Genomic DNA, 23,429 nt, shown 5'->3' with positions numbered 1-23,429 from the left:
TTTTAGATGACCATAGATTTAGGACAAGTGAATTTAAAAGTGAATATTTTTTCATTAAAAATAGAAAAAACGATTACTTTATTACACAACAGTAACGTAAAATAATCTAGTTTTTAACGCTTATTTCCTATATAAATTAACCTTTCCTGTTATTCATAAAAATAATTCTCCTTTTTATTAAAAAAAAAAACAGTCTTTCTTTTTTATTTCAATAATGAAGAAATATTTTTGGAATATTGACATTTTGTCATTTGTAACAATAAATTATTTTTCTTTCGACGCATCAGTACTTTAAACCGAATTCTTGAAAGCTTGTTTTAATTAAGCCGTAGGTTTCCACTGCGAAAAATCTTGTGGAAACTAACATAAATATACGTTTTAGAAATTCTGTTCCTATAGTCTGTCAATTATCTTACGCTTTAATTTTTTCATCCTATTTTTTTTACTCATGTGTGAAAGTTTATATTCTGTGTACATTAGACTGATGCACTTAGTTCTTTTTTTTAATTTTTAAATTTAAAACTTAAAATATTTTATTGATAAACATGTCAGTCTTATGTCTACAGATTATTATTTGGAATGAATTCTTTGATTATATGCAATTATATGAAAATGTAATTTATTTTAATGCAAAATATGTCCCATCGATTTCGTATTATTACAATGTAAATGCAACTTTATAAGTTTTTATTTTATTGCCGGCTGTGGATTGAAATAAATCATCACAATTTTATTATATTTTTGTTTTATTTTTCCCTGAACTTTTTTTTTGTTTAAACTTCTCTTCGAGGTGCAATTTTTTAGGTTAAATAAAGGGGTAAATAAAATTATACGTATAACTCTTTATTTTAAACCAAATTTTTATAAAAATAAGAAATTTCTTTTAATAAAGCATAAAATTGTTAAAATAAATGTACTTAAAAATAAGTATATAATGCTTAAATTACATTTCGTTATCAAATCAATTTATAAAAAAAATAAACAAATTGCATTTCAATTTCATTTGTACGTAAAATTCCAATTTATAAATAATAAAATACAATAAATTATTACAAAAATTATATAAAAATAAAAATTCTATAAAATCTTTGCATAAAACATTTTTTTCTTATAAAAATAAATCTGATTTCAGAATGACTGTTTTTTTTTCCTCTAGTGTAAATATCGTTGTTTTTCGAAGAACAAAAACTCCGTTAACAAAATGAAATCTATATACAAAAGTTAAAAATAATTATTTTATCATTACTCTTCTTTCGTTTCGTCCGTGGAAACCGATTGTGTTCTCGGCAATGGAGACAAGTTGTCCGGTTTCGGTGGTAGAGCTGGCTTCTCTAACACTGGCGTTACCTCTGTGCTTTCTTCAGGAGTCAACGACTCAGTGACGTCATTCTCAACTTCCGTAACATCCAAATAAACCGTTACTTCAGAGTTCTCAACCCTATAAATATGCACTACAAATTAGCGTATCATAAGTATAGAAAATTCATTTAAGTAAGCTATAATTTTTTACATATGTACAGTAACATGCAACTAATAAAAAAAAAACAAATATTTTAAAAACAAAAAATTGTGACAGGCCATCCTTTACAAAACGAACGAATAATCTCACATTAGCTATACAAAAATGATTAAAAACCAAGATATGGTTACATATACTTCACTTACCAGACATAATATTTCGCGAAAAATAAATTAAAGTCAAAAATGTAGTAACTAAGGTTAAAATAAGTCAGGGATACTATAATAAGTTCAAAGATTAAAAAGTAACACACAAAAACACCAAGGAAGTCACAACACACACTCCGTCACCAAAGAAACAAAGTTTATTACAAAAATGCAAATATTAAAATACCAAAAGTACCTGTTGTTCCCAATATGAAAGTCCCAAAGGTCCCAAACGCTATAAATATGTAAAACACAAACATTTCACAAAACAAAAGAAACACCCAGAACTTTGAAAAGAAAAATATTTACATAAAAATCACAAGTTCAAAAGGTATTAAGATATTATTCCACTGCGAAACTGCACACAAACATCCCTCTTACTCCTTTAGGAAAAATGGAGACGGCAATATATTTTAGATCAGCTGTGCTGTTAATAAAAACAAAACCAGGTTCAAGTTAGTTACAATATCAAAACAAATAAGGTTATTTAAATAAATTCAATATAATTTTCAATTCCGATTTATTTAGGCTTACAATTTTTTTTAATTATAAATGACAGCGTATATTATTTTTTATATAGCTCTTAACCTATAATTGTTCTTTTACGTCACACTATGTTAATATTTAGCGATAAAACGATTCCTTCATTAAATCAAATTAAAACTTAAAGAAAATTCTATAAAAAAACCTTAAAATGTCTAAAAAAAAATAAAAATTTACAATTAAAATAATATGATGTAAAAATCGTTGTTTCCCACAGGAATGTCACAAATTGTAAAAAAAAGTTCTAAAAAATATATTTCACATAAAATTAGACATAAGGAATATACATTTGTATGTTAGATGTTTAAACTTAACATAAGTATTAAAATGCCGATTAGGGAATGCTGGACTCTGAGAGGAATGTTTAAAACTGATTTGATATTATTTTTTTTAAATACATATACAGTCAGCGTTAGTCTATGATTTATCAAATATTGACCATAGATTCAGTATTTTTGAAAAAATCACATAACCAGATTGTTTATGGTATATTTTCAAAGCCAGTTCTTTTAAAATAACGGAACTTTTAATAAATAATATAGTTTTTTTTTTACTTTTAAGACCAAAAAATATCTAAAAAGGTTTAAAAGCTTTTTGAATATGCATTATTTATTGTACTTTCTTCATATATAGAGGGTGTTGTTTTTTAATTTTATTTTAATTAATATTTGTATTATAATTTATAAATGTACTTTAAAATGTCAAAACCAACGCCGACTGTATAATTCACTAAATATTTTTAATACATCTCCCAAAGAAAATTGTATAAAATCGTTTAATATATGAATGTAATTGGAAGGCAAATAACTATGAAACTAAGTTAAAAAATGTCTTTTGAAGCATTGATTACATAAAAAATCTAGATTTTTTAGTTCTAAAAGTCTTAAATAATATCGCAAATGGTGTAAAAAATGTATAAAATTCATTGACATGATTTTTTTTAATACTAAAATGTCGATAAGTACTAAATGCGTTAACTTCGATTAGGACCTAAGCTATCTTACCGTGGGTTCCTGAGACCAAAATCTCCCTTTAAAACATATTGTTATCTCTGTTATATCAAAGATAATGACAAGGAGGCATATATGTTTTATACAATTTTTTTTTTTGGTTTCAGAAACCCATGGTGAGTCCCGTATAAGTTAATATGTATACAAATTACGACATATTACAAATCTTAACCGCCATTACCACAAACAGTTGGGACGATCACAATACAAAATCCATCACCGGACACCAGTGTAAACAGGACTTAACTAAAACATAAATTCCACTGTTCGAAGAAAATTTCTAACATTTTTATATGGACACTAATCTTATATTTAATAGACAGGACATTAGGAATCAAAATATATAAAAATCGTACCATTGGTACAAATATTTAAAAGAAAGTGTTCGTAATGTCCGCTCTATATTTGAATCTCTATGCTCGGAATATTCAAAGTAAAGCGAAGAACGAGAAATTTTAAGGCATTGCCGAAAGAAAGCAAATTCATAATGTGCAATACTTATACAAAAGTGAGAAGATAATTTACAATATCGATATTCATCGATATATCGATAATATCAAAGGTATAAAAAATTCGATATTAAAACCGTCGATTTTACCGATAAATCGATTATATGTTCTGTTTACACTGCGCCCTTCACCTTATTACAACGGATTATATAGAAAGTGCTGATATACATTGTTAGGTACATTTCCTTGTATGGAAGTTTTTATTTGTACCGGTGGGGTTATTTCTAATGACTTATTTGAAACATTTTTTTTTGATTATAAGTCAGTAAAAATCTTTAAAAAAACACAAATTTCCTTAGGCCATAATTAAATCCCGAATTATTTCCCAAGCCAACACAATTTTCTTCACCAATATAACACAATTAGATTGAATTTTTAAACTTTTTAAACAATTTTTTTTTAAATAACAACTAAATAAAATGAAAAAAAAACCTATGAAAGTAAATTTATGGCTAAATGGTATTCTTACCATATTGTACTTAAATATCCAAGTGTACAAATTATAAATGAGTACTTAAAGTAAATTTGTTTCGCCAAACTCAGAGTTAATCGGTCACTAAGTGCGTCCTTTAATTTAGTTTTAGTACGAGAAACTAACACTAAGGTTACAACTCTAGTTTAGAGCAAAAAATTCTCTAAACAACCAACCAAGTAATGAGAAATAATCATATTAGCAGTAATTTAGTGTTAATTTCTTATAAAGCTACACAAAGGAACTCCATAAATCATTGGAGAGAAAAATCGACTTTTGCTAAATATAGATGGCAGCACGATCATGAAAAACTAGCAATAAATATACTAAATAAATATATTTATGTACTGTAGTCATAGCAAAGACTTCAATTAAATTTCATCCAAAAAAAAACAAAAAAAAGTAATTTTTTAAGATAGTTTATGGAATATTTATAACAAAAAAAAAGGAAAAATGAGCAGCATTTAAATAAAATCCGATTTTGACAGATGACAGTTGACAGGTGTATTCTTGACACTAGCGCCACCTATTTTGAGCTTTCAGTTTTTCTCTCCACTAACACTAGAGTGCAGTACCCTTAGTACCCAATAGTTATCTCTGAATGTTGTAAATGTTAAAAATTCAATCGTTTGGTGCGACTTACTTAGCGAGAGGCGCGTCCATGTTGGGTATGTAGTCGAGCGCCATGAGGCAGGCGAACACGGTCATTATCATCTTGGGTTTGCGCTCCGTGATGTCCTCAGGCAGAGCGTACACGCGCGCTCCACAACGACGCGCCATCGATATCGCGTACTTTGCATTCGCTAAGTTCTCCTAGAATATATACATGTCGTAATCAGAAGACGAATAATCGAAAAAAAAATAAATCTAAATTTACAAGTGGCACCGAGAGGCGTAGCAATATATTTCTTCGAAGATGTCCGCCGGACCTATCACTCTGGATATAGTAATCGCAGGAAGCATTGTTTCTTCTACATGAGCTACGTGAATTTTACCCAATTGTGGTGTCTGAGTGTATTCCTTGAATCCGATATTATCCATTACCACCCAAGTACTGACCAATAGGATTTCTGATAGCGAGCCACCTCAGTCGTTACACGAGTGTATGATACACACTTTGAATCGACATCAGTTCATACACGACACCTCCGAAAGGAGATTTTAATTGACACGGAATACTATAATAAATAAATACATATTAAGAAAATGTTACCTCTTCGTTACCGCCGTGTAGGACGAGGTCGTAGTTAATGGAGCCGGGTTTGATGGCATCGATCAGGTCAATCACCACTTTGCCGTCCGCAAGCACTTCGTCCTGAAAATTAAATAACAAACAGATCAAAAAATTATAAGCGAAATTGGCGTATGATTGTCATTAATAAAAGTAACATTTGTAGTAAAACGTCGATTTAAAAGAACTGAAGAAAAAAAAACACGCTCCAAAAACATTCCATTAAAAATCTGTTATTGGTTGGCAATAAAAAACAAACATAATAAAAAAATATATTTTTAAAGCTATGGAAAGTTATTATAACGATAATACTAAAGCTAAATAATAATTCAATTTCTTCAAACAAAATACAAACCTGGAAGCTCTTAATAGAGGATGTCTTGCCGGCGCCTTGCAGCTTGTTGTTGACCCACTGCACTATCTCCTTCTCAATGATGGGGCTGCCGGTGTTCGCCAGCCGCGTCAGCACCGACAGAGTGTACGCACGCATCAGCTGCCAGATCAGAGCTGCGACACATCAACTCATCACAATCTATCACATCAACTCATAACAACGTGACAACTTGTCATATCAACTAATGAATAGTTGTTACATCACGTCATAAAAACGTATCACATAAACTCATGATAACCTATCACAATCAAATCATATTTTACTATGATCAAGTTATTCAAATATTATTTGGTAAGATAATTTGTTATTAAAAAAACATTGTTTTGCCATGGTCTGGGAAAACCTGAAAACACGTTGATACATCCGCCACCAAAAATCTCGAGTTATCATGTATTAGGGGTGACAAATATTGCGTAAAATAAAATACTAACCCAATGTGAGTGTGGCATTGCCTTCATTGATGTCTGCACCAGCGATGCCGACGAGCGAGAAGCCGAGCTGCCGGCCCAGCTCCACCGCGTAGTTGCAGTTCTCCAGACGCTCCATGAACTTGCGCAGTTTCGAGAACTGCCTGTGGACCTGGAATTATCAGATTATTAACCATCAACAGATTATACGTCCCCACTGAGGGGCCACAGAGGGAAGCCGACCATAAGTTAGAGATGTCTAGGCTATAGTTAACCGGGCTGGCCAAGTGCGTGTTGACTTCACAAATATCTATGAATTACTTCTCAGATATGTGCAGGTTGCATCACGATGTTTACCTCCATCGTCAGAACGTCGGACATACATTGGTAGTCGGATTCGAATCCAGGACATGCAAGCTGGACCACCGATGCTCTTGTTAATAATTTAGTAATTTTCCTTTCAAGCGAAATCGTTTAATAAATAGCTTTCTAGTGTTACCTTCTTCCAGTTGACAATGCCGGGCTTGATGATGTCGTAGAGCTGGAAGATGACGAGGCCGTCAGTGAGGTCTGAGTATAGCCAGTTGACGTGGGGCGCCACACCCATCGAATTCATCCAGTTGCGGTATGCTGGAATTCAATTGTAACATGTTACGAATCTCTTTTGGTTATAAAATGTTTCATTGGAATATTGGACGGTTGGAATGTTGGACTATTATACTTTTGGGATATAATTAGGTAAGAATATTGGACTTTTGGAAAGTTGGAATGTTGGAGTTTAGAAATATAAGAATATTGGACTGCTTTACTTTTTTAATATTATAAAAAAAAATTATAATATCAACATTCCAAATTTCCAAAACTCCAACATACCTATGTTTTGGAAAGTTGGAATGTTGGACTGTTCTACTTTTGGAATATTGGACTATTTGAAAGTTTTAATGTTGTATAGTTGCGATGTATATAACTTACTCTTCTCCTCCCTGGTCTCATCGAGCTGGTGGTACTCCTGGGTGTCAGCGGTGCGGTTAAGTCCGGGATGCTGGTTGAAGAGATTGGCGACGAAGGCCAAGTTAAGCTTGTAAACTCCGCCGACCACATCCGCGGGTGTCACGAACGCACGACAACGTAGACGTGCGGCTTGTTGCAGCATCACTTCTGCACGACGAAGCAAGTCCGTTTCCTGATAGAAATAGGTAAGTTAGAATATAGTTTACATGACTTTTTAAGTAGCAAAAGCTAAATAAATTAAATGTTATACAGTTTTTAGGCATTGGGAGTCACTTTTAGGTAAAAGACAGATTTAGGTAAAACTTTAGTAACGCATACTTAGAATACTAAAGTTAAAAAACCAATAAAAACACAAAAAAATGATAAAACATAACGTGTGTTTGCCACTTGATAATGAATCTTTCTAGTTGCATAATGATTTGATTTGACACTCTCAATTATTAAAACTTTCAAGGTCTTTTTATTTTTTTTTGCATATCAAAAGTCATATATTTACCCGGAGTGCATCCAATGTGACTCCAGCATCATCAGGCGCGATCTGCTTGAGCAGGTAGGAGTATATCTCGGAGTCGGCGACGTCCTGCTGGAAGTTGGTGCAGCGCCGCGTCACGCCCGCGCTCTGCAGCTGGTGGTTCACCCAGCGCAGCAGGATGGCCTCCGGGGACAGCGCCAGCAGATCTTCGATACGTTCCTGGAATATTTATATGGAGAATTTTATTTATTGTACATATGTACGTATACGTACGCACGAACGAGCGCATACGCGGACAAGATTCAGTATTCAATTAAAAAAATATATAAATAAAATTTAAAGCTATTTGTTTTTTCTTAAAAAATTATTGAGGAACATGAAGAATCTACTCGTTAATTCTTGAACTTCACTAAAATACTTTAAAACACATACAACCACAGTCCAGGTCTTAATTGGTCACTTAAGGAGTCCATTAGCGTGGTTTAAAGATCTGCTTAAATAACCATTCACATAATTATTTATTACGAAGATATAATAATGTTTTAGTTACAGTAAAATTTACCTGGTCATTGAGCAGCTCGGTGAGACCGGGGCAGTGTTCCAGAGTGATCTGGTTGAAGAGACCAATCCGAATGATCTGCCACAGCAGACCCAACACCAAGTGAGGTTTGCCTTAACATAGGTTACAAAATATATTAAAAATATTTAATTTAAATATGTCATTAAAAACTTTTTAGGTTTTATTTGTAGAACTCTTTAAAATTTTTATAAAGATGGGTAAATATATAACAATTTTTTTATTGCATTTATTACATTAAAATAATTAATTATTCTTTATTTGTATATAAAATAATCTTCAATTAAAAAAATAGTCTTAAACATACATCAGGTTTGTAAATTATCTTCCCTTGTCTTACTAAATAGGGTCTACGACACTAACTATACTGTATTTTTTTTTTAATTACCTTTGGCCAAGTCGTGTGCATCAATATTGACAATATTACATCCAATGGCTTGAGAGGAGACCAAAGCGAGGGTCAGATTCTCATGCTTTGTGTATAGTGTTAGATTCTTCTTGTTGATTGCACGTTCATCTATTGTGTCCGGGCAGGAATGGTTGATTACTTTGCTGGAAAAATCATTAAGGTCCGTTTCACTAAGCTTTGCTGCACATTGGTAGTTATACCTAACTCAGTACAATGTACATTATTATGAAACATAGCAGTTTCCCGCAACTTTGTAGGCGTGGAATTATAAAATCTATAAATAAATGTACACTATGTCAGGGATAGTGTAGCTTCCCAACAGTAAAAGAATTTTTAAATCGATACAGTAATTTTGGATCTCATTCAATGCAAATAAACAATCAAATCTTTCCTCTTAATATATATTAGTATTATTTATATGTTACTTGTTTATAAAAAAGCTTTTCTTTGCACAGATAAATATTATGTTATTTTTTTTATTCGCAACAGGTAAACTATCAAATCTTTTTTTACAATTTTTATATAACATAAATGGTATACTAACCATAATATAAGGCCATCTTTAAGTTTCTCATACAACTGTTTCCCCTCAGCATCAATTGGCAGAAGATGTTTCAAATCAGGATCATTTTCCAAGTTGCTATTAATCCAGCCGGAGAAAGCCATCTGTTCCTCTAATCTGACAGAGTGTGTTGTGCCTGGAAGATTAAAATTGACAAATATAAGATCAGAGTTAAAAGTCCTATGTAAGTAAAAATGTATTAATAACAGTATCTTCAAATGCCTTTTTAAAATTTTCAGACTATCTTTTCCTTTCAACCCGTCCTTTGTCTGAGATTTTGCTCATCATTAAGAATTGAAGTTCACATTTTTCGTGTCGCAAGACATGGCCCAAATATGCAATTTTATTTCTTTTTGACAGTTTGAAAGAACAAAGAAAGTCATGGTTGAGAAACATCCGAGAATGGACCCCGGTTGCCAGCGATGAACAACTTTTTCGCTTGGCACTAAACAGGGATGGGTTCACTAAGCTTATGGCCAACCTCATATGGCCAAAGAATTTTCAGATGATTTCTCATCTAGCAACAAAGTATATCACTATAGAATCTACCTTACTAATATTATAAATGCTAAAGTTTAGATGGATAGATGGATGGATGTTTGTTAGCAGGTATCTCCGGAACATCTCAACAGATCTTGCTGAAATTTGGCACAGATGTAGAACATAGTCGTAAAGAAGACGTAGGCTACTTATAAAGTTTTTTTTTATTATAAAAAAATAATTCAACAATCATATTTTGTTTTTAATTACTCATATTAATAGTTGAAAACTAAGTTTATGTGTATTTCAATATTCATTGCGTAAAACATAGATATAAAATTTCTACATCTGTGTTAAACAAAGTGAAGCCATGTAATAAGATTGTGCGTCTAATTTGATTGTATGTATTTATATATTACTTAAGTAAATTATACATATTGAATACTGGACATAATATATTTAGCAGCATTTATGACCAAGGTTAATTAGTCGATGAGGACAAACATATCTAGTATGTTTGTCGTCATCTAAGTAATGACTTTCAGACTTTACACTATTGAACTTGAAGCCATAAAATCTAGAAATACTTATTCAAGCCATGGTAAGTTGGTATATTATTTTTTTAAATAATAGCAGATTTTTGTTAATTTATTAATATTTCTTGTACCTTTCTAACTAAGCTCTATGCTTGTGCTAAGATATGATTTACGAGAAATGTCAAATAGTGGGATTCGAACACCCGACCTCGTGATCGGAAATCCGTACCCTTAACCATTAGGCTATTGACGCTTCGACGCTTGACGATTCTTGTAAATTCTTACGTAAGATTTGATGAAAGATTGTTTTTCCTAATTACTAGTTTTCGTGTAATACACCATATCTCACGCCCATAACCGAGAGGAGTAGGCAGAGACCACAAAACTTCATTTATCAAGGTTTTTATATTGTTATTATATAATTTAGCAATATTACCATCACTGGAAGCCTCGCTCATGCCACCCAAATGTTCCAGATTCTCTTTTTTACTGACTGCCTGTTTGAATGTGCTCGACACCTAGAAACACCATTTTAGTAATGAAAATCAAAAGAGTTTTTAGTTTAAAATAAATTAAAAATAAAACACTAACCACAATAGACATCAAGGAAATAAAAAAAGGTGATGACTTTTAACCCAAAAAGTGAATAATTTAAAAGATTGTTTTATTAAAATATAGAGGAATTCAGAACCTATGCCACCTTTTCTTTTTTTTACAATACATAACTCTTGCAATGTATTTTGGGAATACTGAATAGTGCCGTATTGAAAATATTAATAATAACTAATTGGTGGGTAGTATAATTTTCCTTCAACAAACAACTGAACTGACCTATTAAGATTTGTATGTTATTCTAAAGACAATTAAAATTGATTTATTCCTATAATTAGGATCTTTATTGACATCAGTTGTATTGACGTGACAACTTGATGGCGTGTTAAGCCATCGCGGACGTCAATTGCAACGGGTTCAAATCTGTTGACTCCTTGATTCTATTCAATGCGTCACGCCCGCTGTTAATAATTTCATCTGTGTTTCATTGAACTGACTGAAATGACTAACAATTTGTTTGTCAACTTGTATGCATATTAAAATGCGAATGTTTAAATGGATAAATGTTTGTTTGAAGGTATTTCCAGAACTGCATGAATCTCGCTGAAATTTGGCATGGATGTAGAACATAGTCTGGAAGAACACATAGGTCACTAATTTTAATTGCGGAATTTATTAAGTAATTAAATTCTTACCTGCTGTGCTTTAAGATTAGCGCACAGGTCTTCGAATTCAGCGAGAGACATGCCATTCCTGTGCGCGTCTCCGTTCACATTGCCGTTGACGCCGCGACCTTGCTTTGAGCCGTTGTGATAGTACTCATCGATCATGCATCTCACCTGGAAACCATTACAATCTTCAGCAATCATTTAAAAAGAGAGTTGATTAATTAAGGGCAGTTGGTCTCATTTTACCTGTGTTCTTGGTCGTCTGTGGTTAACAATATCAACAATCAAGTCTTTTGAAACTACGGAATAAATAGTAAATCCTGGAGAGAGCACTTAATGAAATACGACGAACAATTACCTACATTATAATTTCTAGGCCACCCTTAAACATGACATTTTTATAGGCATAGACATTGAATATGAAAACATTTTTTTAAAATTTTTACCAGCGAAATTACTATGTTAAAGCTTATCTTCACAACAGAATTTGTATAGAAAGTTATTTCAAATATGAATTTATCTATATACAAACAGGATGTATTGACTAACACTTATCTTGGATTTTTAAATGTTTGTAATTACATACATCTTATCAATAAGTCTAGAAATTATATTTTGTGTATGTATTGATTATACAAAATATAACATATTCCTTAATTACTTATTACTACTTGAATTACTTAAGGTGGATTTCCACTGGCAAAACACATGTACAAAAACAGCATTTTAAAAGTGAGTGAAATGAAATTCGTCAGTGGAAACGGACCATAGGAAAGATAAGATTAAGAACAAAACGCACTAGCGTAGCTTGTGTTATGGCTATAACGTTATTTTGTATAGAAAATCATTATGATAGTAGTTTGATAGTGTGTAACATACCTTCCATTGTGGTATCTTGTAGCCGACGCCGTCCAGCGCGTCTTTAAGCTCTTTAAGATCAATATATCCATTCTCGCTCTTATCCAACTGAAACAAACAAATTTTATATTAAAACAACATTGTGGGTTTTTATTTTCTTAGCTCTTGCATAATACTTTGTCCCTCTCATTATCCTTGTGAAAGAGAGAGACAACGATACATTTTATTACAAGAGCTAGTTAAAAAAAATACAACCAAATTAATTTATTTTTACAATTTATCTTTAATTACATCAATGATATCGTTTAAAAATTATCAATGCCACTAACATAAATTAATCTAAGAATGCTAATATTACTCGGAATTTAGACATGACTAATCGAATAATCTAACGAATAACTACATTCTTGGCACCTCTATTTGTTACTTACTACTTTATAAAGGTCTACCTGATGATTCAACTCATAAGTAATCTATTGCTCAATTAAACGTGGGTTTCCACTGTGGCAAATCTAGTACAACATATTGTCATCTCTCTTAATTACCTTAAAAAAGAGAGATACAAATATATAAGTGTGTGTTCCACTAGGAAACTCCAGGTCAATTCAAACATCACCTGCTGCTTTTTTTTGCTATGATTCAAAGGTTTTCTTCACAGTAAATAAGCAAACAGACCATCAGATTTTTGGCAACTTCGAACTATAAACACCGGGAGAATATTTGTTAGGTAATATATTTATTATTTACATTTTCTATGCATTTTTAACAAATTGTCATTAAATGGAGTACATTTTAAAGTAATTTTACTACTTACTCAATAAATCATAACATAGTAAAATGTATGTAAAATTCATAATTACTATATTCATATATTCATTGCGTATCAAGTAATTGCTTAATTGTATAAAAACGAGAGTAAACTGTAGTAGTTATGCATAACCGTTCCGCAGCTTAAATGTAACGGCTTGTGTTGCTTTTAGATTTTTCTTGTATGTTTTCAGTATTTCAAGAGGCCAAATTAGCGGTATTTTTAATCAACGATGCATTCATTTTCAAGTAAATACCGTTCCGACCTTGACTTCAATATGTTTTATGTTAAAAATAGAAATCAAACTTCATAGTTTTTTTCAAAATAGGCAATTGTTGCAAAAACTTTTATTTATAAGCAACTTTTAATTTTTGCAATTAGACCTATCCAAAGTTATCATCCATTTGTATCATCGGATAAATCTTATAGATCCATTATTCGTTTCGTCTGAAAGACAGGTATGATTTAGTCAGAGATTTTTCATTCACAGAAATCCAAGGTAAGTGACAACCCTAAACCATCCGAGAATTGAAAAGTCTTCGCTCTTTGGAGGTGGATTAACCCTTTTTTCATCAAAGTAATCGTACAAAGAAAAAGCGATACGTGCACATTCACGCAAGGTGACTCGCCTGGTTATACGGCAAAACGTGATCAAACGCGGAACCTCGAGCCTTGGTTCGCCTTTTTTGTGAACTACGGACGGACGGACTATCCAACTACAATTTAGGGTTGCGACAGATCCGGTACGTAGGGTATTGCAAACGTTTCACCGCCGGTCGATATTAATCAACATTTTAAAAAGAACCTTGATATTTTTGTAGGAACAATGAATTTCATGGGAATTACAATGAATTTAAAATTAAGGTAAATGTTTATTTTTAAATTAATGTATAATAAAAACTATAATCGAAGGATATTTTTGTAGGTAGGAAAAAACTGTCAATTAGTAGCTGCACCACAATATTTTTTCTCTAACATTATTACGTTAATAGCAGTCTTTATAAAACGGTTCCTTTATGCATTAATTGTATGGAACAGTATAAAACGCGAAGCGCATTGCAGTCGTGGCTATAAATAGCTGGGAATCCATTTCATAACATTCAAGAGTTCAACCCTAGTCAAGTATACGGGCGAAACACAATGCAGTTTTTGTTAGCACCATAAATTGCAGAGTAAAGGTGTGGCCACACTGATAGCGGGGAGATCACTAACCGTAATCACAGTATGTACTACTTTTCTATACTGTACTCTTCCCTTCCTTCTTCAAATAGAGTTGCTCGTACTAGCCTTATAAAATAAAATCTATATGTATGTTTTAAAGCTAAGATGATATCTATCTTGTCGAATAAAAATTAAATAGATCTTAGTTCTTTATAAAGTAAAATAAAATATGAACATTGGAATCCCTTAATCCCAAAAGGTATTACCGAAGAAAAGCTTGTCATCAGGTTCGTATATTATATAGCTTTGGTAAATTCTTGTGGAATTATTCGCTGCGCTTTCACTGTGACCATACATTTTTATAAACGAGATCTCGATCCGTAAATGGGCATGAAACAGGCCGAAAAGATTTAGTTACGTAACGCCAGTGCGCAGTTAACAGAAGCGTAGGATGCTCACAATGTTATAGAAATGCTATCAAAAAAATTATCTATAAACAGAATTTATTACAAAAACATACAATAGGGTTGACAAAAATTATTTTCCATTTGGCGCAATCTTGGCACCCCTTACTTATTCATACATCTATACTCGTATATTCCAGGTGCAAATATAAACAATATAATTTACTTAATATCACAGAAATGGTAGTAATCAAATCCGGAACTGTCAACTTCCCATTTTTGTAACCACCAAAAACTAACTGGCAGAATCCTCCGTGGTATTTACCATTGGGAGAAAAAACATTCCCATTTCTTCCGTCAATTAATTTTATTTACAAATATTTGTTATAAGACAAAACAAACACTTATATATCGCGTGATTAAATTAACAATAACATTAAATCAATCACATAAAGGATATAAATTAATCCATTATCCATAAATTAAATTAAAAAGCTTTTATTAAATGTCAACTTAATTATTGCCTTGATAATGTTGACTATGAATAAATGAAGTCAGTATACAGTCAAAGTTATTAATTTTAACATCTTTGAGATGCAATAAACTAATTAACCGAACGAGTGACGTGATAACCTACTGATATTAGCAATTAGACGTAAAGCAATCATTTCATGTGCAGTGACCATATCTTACTAATATTATAAATACGAATGTATGCATGGATGGATGTTTCTTATTTTAGACATTATTTGTTAGAAACCTTTGGCGCGAATCGCGCGTTTTCTTTACCAAGTCAAATGACAGATTGATTTGTAAGGGGACATAAGAGTTGACATTTTAATAAGGTTAGTGTTGCGCTGATACACCGGCAATGTCGGATTTCCTTACTTACACTTAGAAGGTATCTCCAGTACCGTTCATAGATTTCGCTGAAAGTTGACATAAATGTAGAATATAGCTTTGAAGAACATATAGGCACACATATTTTTTTTTATTTTAGGACGGAGATGCGGGCGCCAACTGTATAAAATGCAAATATTTTCCTATTGCACTAAAAGGAAAACATAAATAGTACATAAATTATCATTAAATTATAATAATTATGGTATAACTGTTATATGTAGAATTAGTTCATATTTTAAAAAGATGTACTTTTATAAAAGTGAAAAATAAAATTAAACAAATTTTAGTAACTTAGGGTAGGCTCCGAGCCCCTCGGTGGGGACGTATAGTGAGCTGATGATGATGAAATTTTAGATTAAGAAAATCGCAATAATATTTTATGTTTGCTGAGTCAGTCATCTAATAAAGTAAAGAATCTCGTAAAGAAAGTTACAAATACTGTGTTCAGGATACAAAATACGAACGTAATATTTGGATCCGGAAACTACACGTGCCGAAAGTGTGATTCAACAATTTGCTATATTTTAGGTCATGCAGCTGCTTTGTTCGATAATAAATAATGATGGACATTTGACTATAATATGATAATCTATAATTAAAACCATTTAATTTATAGTGAAACTTTCACATACATCACAATGTAATAAGATAAATTAAAAAGAATGACATGTAAGTGTTTAAAAACATGAATGTGTAGAGACCCATAATAGTAGACTCGAAGTTAAGTCCGAAATATTAGTGTACTAAAAAATTGTTAGTTCTGTTTTTTTTTCAAAGATGATTGTCAGGGTCGATATGTTTTATACAAAAATTTTAGTCTCAGAAACCCACGTTAAATAAATTTCGTTCTTCCGCTAATAAGAGCCTATCATAAAGAAGGTAACTCATTATTATTTCCGTGTAAGACATAAATAAAAAGGTAAAAAGTCTATTCCCTTATTTAACAGTTATCTGACTTTTACGATTTTCCAGAATGAGAAAATGCTAGTAAATGTTCGAAGCCGTGAATAACAAAGTGTTATAGGTCTGTTTTATTACTTAGTACAAAACAATAATTACATTTGGAAAATATAAAAATTTAAAGCATTACGCGATATCAAAATTGTATACTAAAGTTTTATGTTTCTTTACCCATCACCCGCGACTCCATCTACGAGGAATTAAAAAAATAGTAGCTTTTGTTCTTCCAGACTATGTTCTACTTGTATGTCAAACTTGAGCGAGATCCTTCTAGCTGTTTTGGAGATACTTTCAAACAAACATCCATCCAAACAATTCACATTTATATATATGTATTAGTAAGAAGTTCCACGATGTTCGCTAGTTGGTATTCGTAGGTTACGATGACTCATTTTCATGATTCATACGCGGCCCGAAATGTTTATATAATACATGACATTTTGTCTTTGTATAAAACGTTTGTGAATTATGTATTGTCTACTATATTGTCAAGGTATGTTAATATGAATTACAATTACTATGATTAACATGCTCATATAAACATTACTAGGTCTTATATATAAAATTCTTGTGTTATGGTGTGTCTATTTAAGATAGAAAATCTGAATTTTTTTAATTGTGTTTTTTGGAAATTATATTTGAGTACGAATTACTAATAAAATGATGAAATATGAATAATATTTTTCGATATTACCGATAGAAAAAGTTAAGTTTATGTTTAAGTTGATTATCGATAAAACACGAATAAAATGACATTTTATTATATATATTAAAAAAATTCATATATAGATAAGTTAAATAAAAAGCAGCTCTTCAAGGCATAGGCTTTTATATATATAGATTTATTATTATAATATAATATATATTATTTTTCCCGTTTCCAAAACTAATATGCACGGTTAAAAAAAACTACATATATCAAAATAAAAAATAACAACAGTTTTTGCTCAATGAAGTTTAACGACCCGATAAATGTTTATATCTTTGTGCGTCATAAGTTGAGATAAAAAAATAATTCTAAATATTTCAACCCATTGAATGAAAAGAGTTACATCTTTTATAAGACCTCTTAAGAGATATTACTCTTTACGCTAGACGAGTTGATTCGAATGTACCTTAGGCATAGTTCGGTTTATTTTGACTACAAGTTCAAAGCATTTCTGCAAATACTTGGATCCCTAAATGAAGGAATATTGATTCGTCTCCTGTCTACGTCTAGACTTCTAACGCCTCTAGCACACCGCCGCGAATGCGAAGCGAACCGATGCGAACACAATTTTGTTACGAACCTGACGTGGAATACCTACGGCTTGATCCAGAGAAAAATTTAACAGCTATGTGCTTAGTACGAAGTCAAATGAAGGATAAATGTTGAGTTCTATTTTACATATTATTTGCATTATTCTTCGTGTTGGTTTATATTCGCTTTTGAGGCAGTGTGGCACCGGCTTAAAAACTAGAAGAAATTAAACTACTAACACGATTTTTAACTATTACGTTTTTTATGGTTCATATAATATGAAACATATCGTATTATTGGTCAAATAAAATTCATGTATTTTTATTACTGTTAGACGATAAAATAGTAATTGCGCATTTTATCACTGTTATAAAGATTCTCTTATCAGCCGATTGTAATCTATAGAAAGGCCGTATATAATAGGTATATCTAATGCCCTATATAGGAAATCAATTTAGATGCCGAATATGATATTTTTAAATCTATATGCAGTATCAGATATAATCACCCGCGACACCGATTATAAAAACTTAATTAGTAGTCTATGTGTTCTTCCAGACTACGTTCTACATTTATGCGAGTTTCAGCGAGATCCTTGCAGTTGTTATGGAGATATCTTCAAATAAACATCCATCGATCCATCTAAACATTCGCATTTATAATCATAGGAAAAAGTATGTTTTGTAAAATTCTGACAATAGTTTAACGAAATTATCAATAGGTGGCGCTATTAGCACTATTTATCTTCAATTGTAGAATGTATTTAACAATTCCAGTCAGGTATATGATCGCAGTAAAACTATACCAGCAACGTGTCAGCGGCTGTGCAAACTGTAGCCCACAAACATAAGCCCACATTATGTATTATAAATTGCGGTGATGTCACCATATTGTTATCCATTTAATATTGAAATATCCGTTACGATAAAATGGATAATTATTTTTAATAAATAATTATGTGATTAAAAAAATAATATGATATATCTGTCTCGTATTTTAATAGAATCACAGGGACAAAAGACAAAAAAGCCCGTGAACAACGAAAGAACTGCAAAAGCCTCCCTTTGTGTAAGATACGCAGTTTGGAAATCGAAGACTTTATACTAATCTTCTTGCAATGTTAACTAACGTTTTTTTGACAGCCCTACTGCCAGTATAGTCATGATTTTTTTTTATTTATTTTACAGTACATCGAGTAAAGACAGTACCGGAACATTTATCATTGTCTGCCATCGCATTATATTGATAAATGATAACATATCAACGCACATTGATGACAAGAGGCAATTTCTGAGTACACTACAAACAAAATGTTACCCAGCTGACTTATTACCTAAGAACCGAACATGGACTACCAAAGTGGATTCGACGAATGGATCACAAGTTAATTACATATTAAATTTTATATTAATTTTTAACCTTCGCAAGAAAAGATTACTATATGATATGTGTACTAAAGTTATAAAATAACGTCATTATATTAGCATTATTAAAAAAAAACGGTTACGAAATGCACACAAATATTTTATAAACTTCATCATTTCAATATTTAAAATAATCGTGCATATAATACAGAATAAATTTCTAATTACTTCTCCTAATATTCTACCATCAAAGTAAAATAAAATTCAAACTTAAATCTGTTTCACATTTATAAAACAACCGAGTTATAAGTATGAGTCATTGTAACAAAAGTCCCCGCGGCTTGAGGGGAGGCGGGAAGCACTACAAAAAGTCCGGGGTTCGTATTAATACTATTTGCGGTAAACCGTTGTTACGTCGATATCTGTCTATCAATGGGGTTTTCAACAAAACACAGACTAAAAACATATTTTCATCTCTCTCATACGCTTTGAAAAGACAGAGACAATATATGTTTTATTACAAGAGTTACAACAATGGATTTCTACGATGACAATACTTCTGACAACAATACAATTGACGTATTATGAGTAAAATTAACTTAACTGTGGTTATGACTCAGTAGAGATAACCTAGAGATGATTATTATTGTAATTATATTGTAAAATCAATAAAAACTATAACCTGTTCATAACCTTGAATTATAATATGTTTTGAGTTGCATATTATTAATTAAATTGTTGTGTAACAATAACGCAACCTATATTATAAATACGAATATTAACACGTTGAGCGCCACGCGTATTTCTAAGACAATCCCGTTCAGGCCAAGAGCGCTGCTTACACGCACTGACATGGCCGGTTTTTCCGATCGCAGTACAAAATAGTTTACATTTTGAATGCAAAATAGTGTAAAATTTTACAGTTCTCATGCTACACGCTGTCAGCCACCGATGGTTGACGTGGCCTAAACGGAAAGTCTAGCGTGGCGCTCAACGTATTAAGATAGAGGGATGGATGGACGTTTGTTAGAAGTTATCTCCAGAACAGCTGAACGGATTTCGCTGAGATTTGGCATACATGGATAACATAGCCTAGTTTTTAATTCCGAACAAAGCCATAGATGTGTGAAGAGCTTCGGAAATTTTGCTGCACTGAAAAAATATACAATACCTATGTTTTCTTTTTATAAAAGTAACAATATCTGAAAACTGACTCTAAATAGTTCCAAGTCAGTTTTAAATAACATATCATTTTGCTGTGTAGATCAAAATTAGGGCAAAACTAGTTTAACAGAAATTATGCTGAATTATATATTCAATTATTTACGTCATCTGAGATTAAGTTGCAAGCATTTTTTTAAACGGCTTACAATTAAGAAATAATTTTAAACAGACAACGCCAATATTATTTTATCAAAGTTGCAGGTTTTTGAGTGAAGAGTTTTTTTTTTTTTGAGAAAATCATATTAATTTGTTTAAACCTTTTTGAGACATTATAATTAGCTTAACTCACGTAGTATCGTCCGGTGACGACACCGATTAGTTCCGGACCGTCGGGAGTCCATCTTTAAAGATAGTCATGACAAAAATCGTTGTAAAGTTTTTATTTATATTTACGACAAAAATGATATTAATTTGAGTTGAAGCTACGATTGTTGTAGTTTTAAAACTTCAATTTTCCTCTGAAAGCGATTATTATGAATACAATGGCAGTAATTTGTGTTAAATGAAGATTGTGTGTGAAATTAATAACTATGAGGACTTCATTATTAAAACATCAATGACCTTATGCATACAGAAATCTTCCAGTCGTACTCAGAGTCGTTAAATAGAGTCCCTTAGTGTAGATATATTATATGAAATCTACACTATAGTGACTACTTAGGTAAAATTAAGCGTCTCTGAATTCCAAATTGAATGTGGAACATATATCGATTTTAACTATTTAAGGAACCTTAGCAGCTGCATTAAGAAACTGTGTACCTGAAACAATTTAAAATTACATTAAATAAACTTTCGTACAAAACAGTTTACAAAGTTCGTTCGAATTATCTGTACGATTTATTTTTTTACTCTGGTAAATTAAATAAATAATCGTATTTATTGCTGTTCCTGTTTACATTGGCGACAATATTCTTAATAAAGATAACAAAGGTACATTTCCGTACTTTCGAAGTATTTTGTGACTTCCAAATAATTCATTTCACCTTGATTAAGATGACTAAGTTGAAAACATTAAAATTTGTTAAATAAAATAATGTATGACAAAATAAAAATCTATTTTTGGCATCTATTATTAATTGTATAAAATAGTAACTGTCGCCCGTGACTCTGTCCGCGTGGATATATGAAAAAAATTATTTAAAGCAGCCTATGTGTTCTTTCAGACTATGTTCTATACGTATGCCAAATTTAATCGAATCGCCGTTCTAGAGATATCAGCAGAAAGCAGCTCTTCAAGGCATAAATTCGAAAAAAAATGAATAAATAGTATCCTATGTCCGTCTCCTCCTCTAAGCTACATCCTCACCAATTTTCAGCCATATCGGTAAAGCCGTTCTCGAGTTATAGATAGTATAACAAACACGACTTTCTTTTATATACATATATAGATTTTAATAACGTAACAGCCCACTTTCAATTATGTTAATAAGGAAAAATGTGATCATAAAAAAAATGTAAACATCGCCCTTTCAAATATATTTTTTTATAGACGAACATACTTTCTCCCCTGAATACCAAAAAAAGCGAAAGTGCGATCCACCTTCAATTTTTAATACTCTCCAAATGTATTCGCCTTTATGTTTGGTGCCGTAACTTTGAATTTAAGAAAAGAAGAAGGCACAATTTCTTGCTGCAACGTACTATAAAATTGTAGATTTTAAGGCAAAGTGCTATTTATTCTATGATAAATAAGATTCTTGATTAAATTTTAAATATTTTTCCTTATAATATAACAATAATGAACTGTTCATTTGTGAGATAAGATCCTATTAAAATATTTTATGTCTACCACTTGACTAACCTCTATACCGGCATAACTCGAGAGACACAGGATCCCACGGGAGACAAACCCGAGTCGGTAGCCGACATAACACACTAGAACGTGTAAACTATACGTATCCCAGGCAACGTAAACAAGTTATTTAAAATTGAACTTGAACTCAATGCAATAAGGTGTAGATTCCTTAAACAATTGTATTGTATTGGTTGACACCGGACGCACGTATAAAGATAGAGCCGGCTTCCACGTCCATTACCTCTTGTAAACGCTGACATCTTGGCCCTGAAGAATCACGGTCTCTTAATGAAGATTAATTTGTTTGACTCCGCTACAATTGAGAGTTACAATGCACGATAAGGTGTGTGCACAATGAAGAAAATAATAGAATAATTCAGTATTCAAAACAGTTAACCACTACCATTTTCACCTCTAAAAGGAGGAAAATCGTAGAGCAAGTTAATAGCAATGAACGTATTGGAATCATAGTAAATAGCAATCTTACTAATGCGAATTTTTGTATGCATGAATCTCGCTAAAATTTGACAAAGATGTAGAACATAGCTTGGAAGAATACATAGGCTCCTAAATGAGTCTTTAAGGTTGTCTTGTTGTCTTGAAATTATAGTTTTTTAAAACAACATAAGACCAAAGTTCAGTATTAAGTTGACCTAGGTTTAAAATTGTTATAATCGCAAATCTCGACCTTACGGTCAGGTGCTGTTGATTAGCAAACAAAGAGTGTGAGAAACAGGGCATGAGAAATAGCGAATGCCGCGTTGCTAGTCGCCTGGAAAGTTCACATACTATTCAAATTAATGATCCGTTACACAGAGACATTTTATGAAGGCTGAGATAATACATTTATACATTAATGCTAGTTCACAACATGCCAGTGCAGTAAGACAGTAGGATTAGCCTGGGATCAACTATTTTGGAATACTGGCGCCAGTTAGAGTTTATATTATGCCAGTGGCGATGACTCTTCAAGCATCATACATTGAGATTCACGTGAAGCAAAGGCTAGAGGTAGTACAGCTTTTGGCATAACGCCAACATATAAAGTAGGTAGGAACAACGGGTTATTCCAATGTGACTACTAAAGTTAATACTTTTATAAGGCTTTGTATCTTGCATTAAGGTATATATAGAAATGACACTCTAATTTAAACAAAATAGATGTAAATTTCTTAAAGTGATGCACTGATACAGATATTTTACCCTCTCTCACA

At 31.8% G+C, this 23,429-nt stretch overlaps 1 protein-coding gene across 1 annotated transcript in view; it reads right to left on the bottom strand.

The window, feature by feature from the left end:
* Nucleotides 1-1,131: 1,131 nt before the first annotated feature.
* Nucleotides 1,132-23,429, bottom strand: part of Fim (plastin-2 fimbrin) — a 37,427-nt gene continuing 15,129 nt past the window's right edge. The window contains exons 2-15 of the mRNA XM_013319336.1: nt 12,378-12,464; nt 11,526-11,669; nt 10,715-10,796; nt 9,245-9,398; nt 8,680-8,843; nt 8,277-8,386; nt 7,739-7,933; nt 7,204-7,414; nt 6,731-6,861; nt 6,256-6,403; nt 5,786-5,937; nt 5,413-5,514; nt 4,843-5,012; nt 1,132-1,438 (exon numbers count right to left, since the gene is read on the bottom strand). Of these exons, the coding sequence (XP_013174790.1) occupies nt 1,243-1,438; nt 4,843-5,012; nt 5,413-5,514; nt 5,786-5,937; nt 6,256-6,403; nt 6,731-6,861; nt 7,204-7,414; nt 7,739-7,933; nt 8,277-8,386; nt 8,680-8,843; nt 9,245-9,398; nt 10,715-10,796; nt 11,526-11,669; nt 12,378-12,464 (2,046 nt within the window). The 3' untranslated portion in view covers nt 1,132-1,242. The remainder of the gene's footprint in view (nt 1,439-4,842; nt 5,013-5,412; nt 5,515-5,785; nt 5,938-6,255; nt 6,404-6,730; nt 6,862-7,203; nt 7,415-7,738; nt 7,934-8,276; nt 8,387-8,679; nt 8,844-9,244; nt 9,399-10,714; nt 10,797-11,525; nt 11,670-12,377; nt 12,465-23,429) is intronic.

The sequence above is a fragment of the Papilio xuthus genome, unplaced genomic scaffold (assembly GCF_000836235.2).
Source record: "Papilio xuthus unplaced genomic scaffold, Pxut_1.1 DF826159.1, whole genome shotgun sequence".
NCBI lineage: Eukaryota > Metazoa > Arthropoda > Insecta > Lepidoptera > Papilionidae > Papilio > Papilio xuthus.
This window is presented reverse-complemented; position numbering and strand designations above follow the sequence as displayed.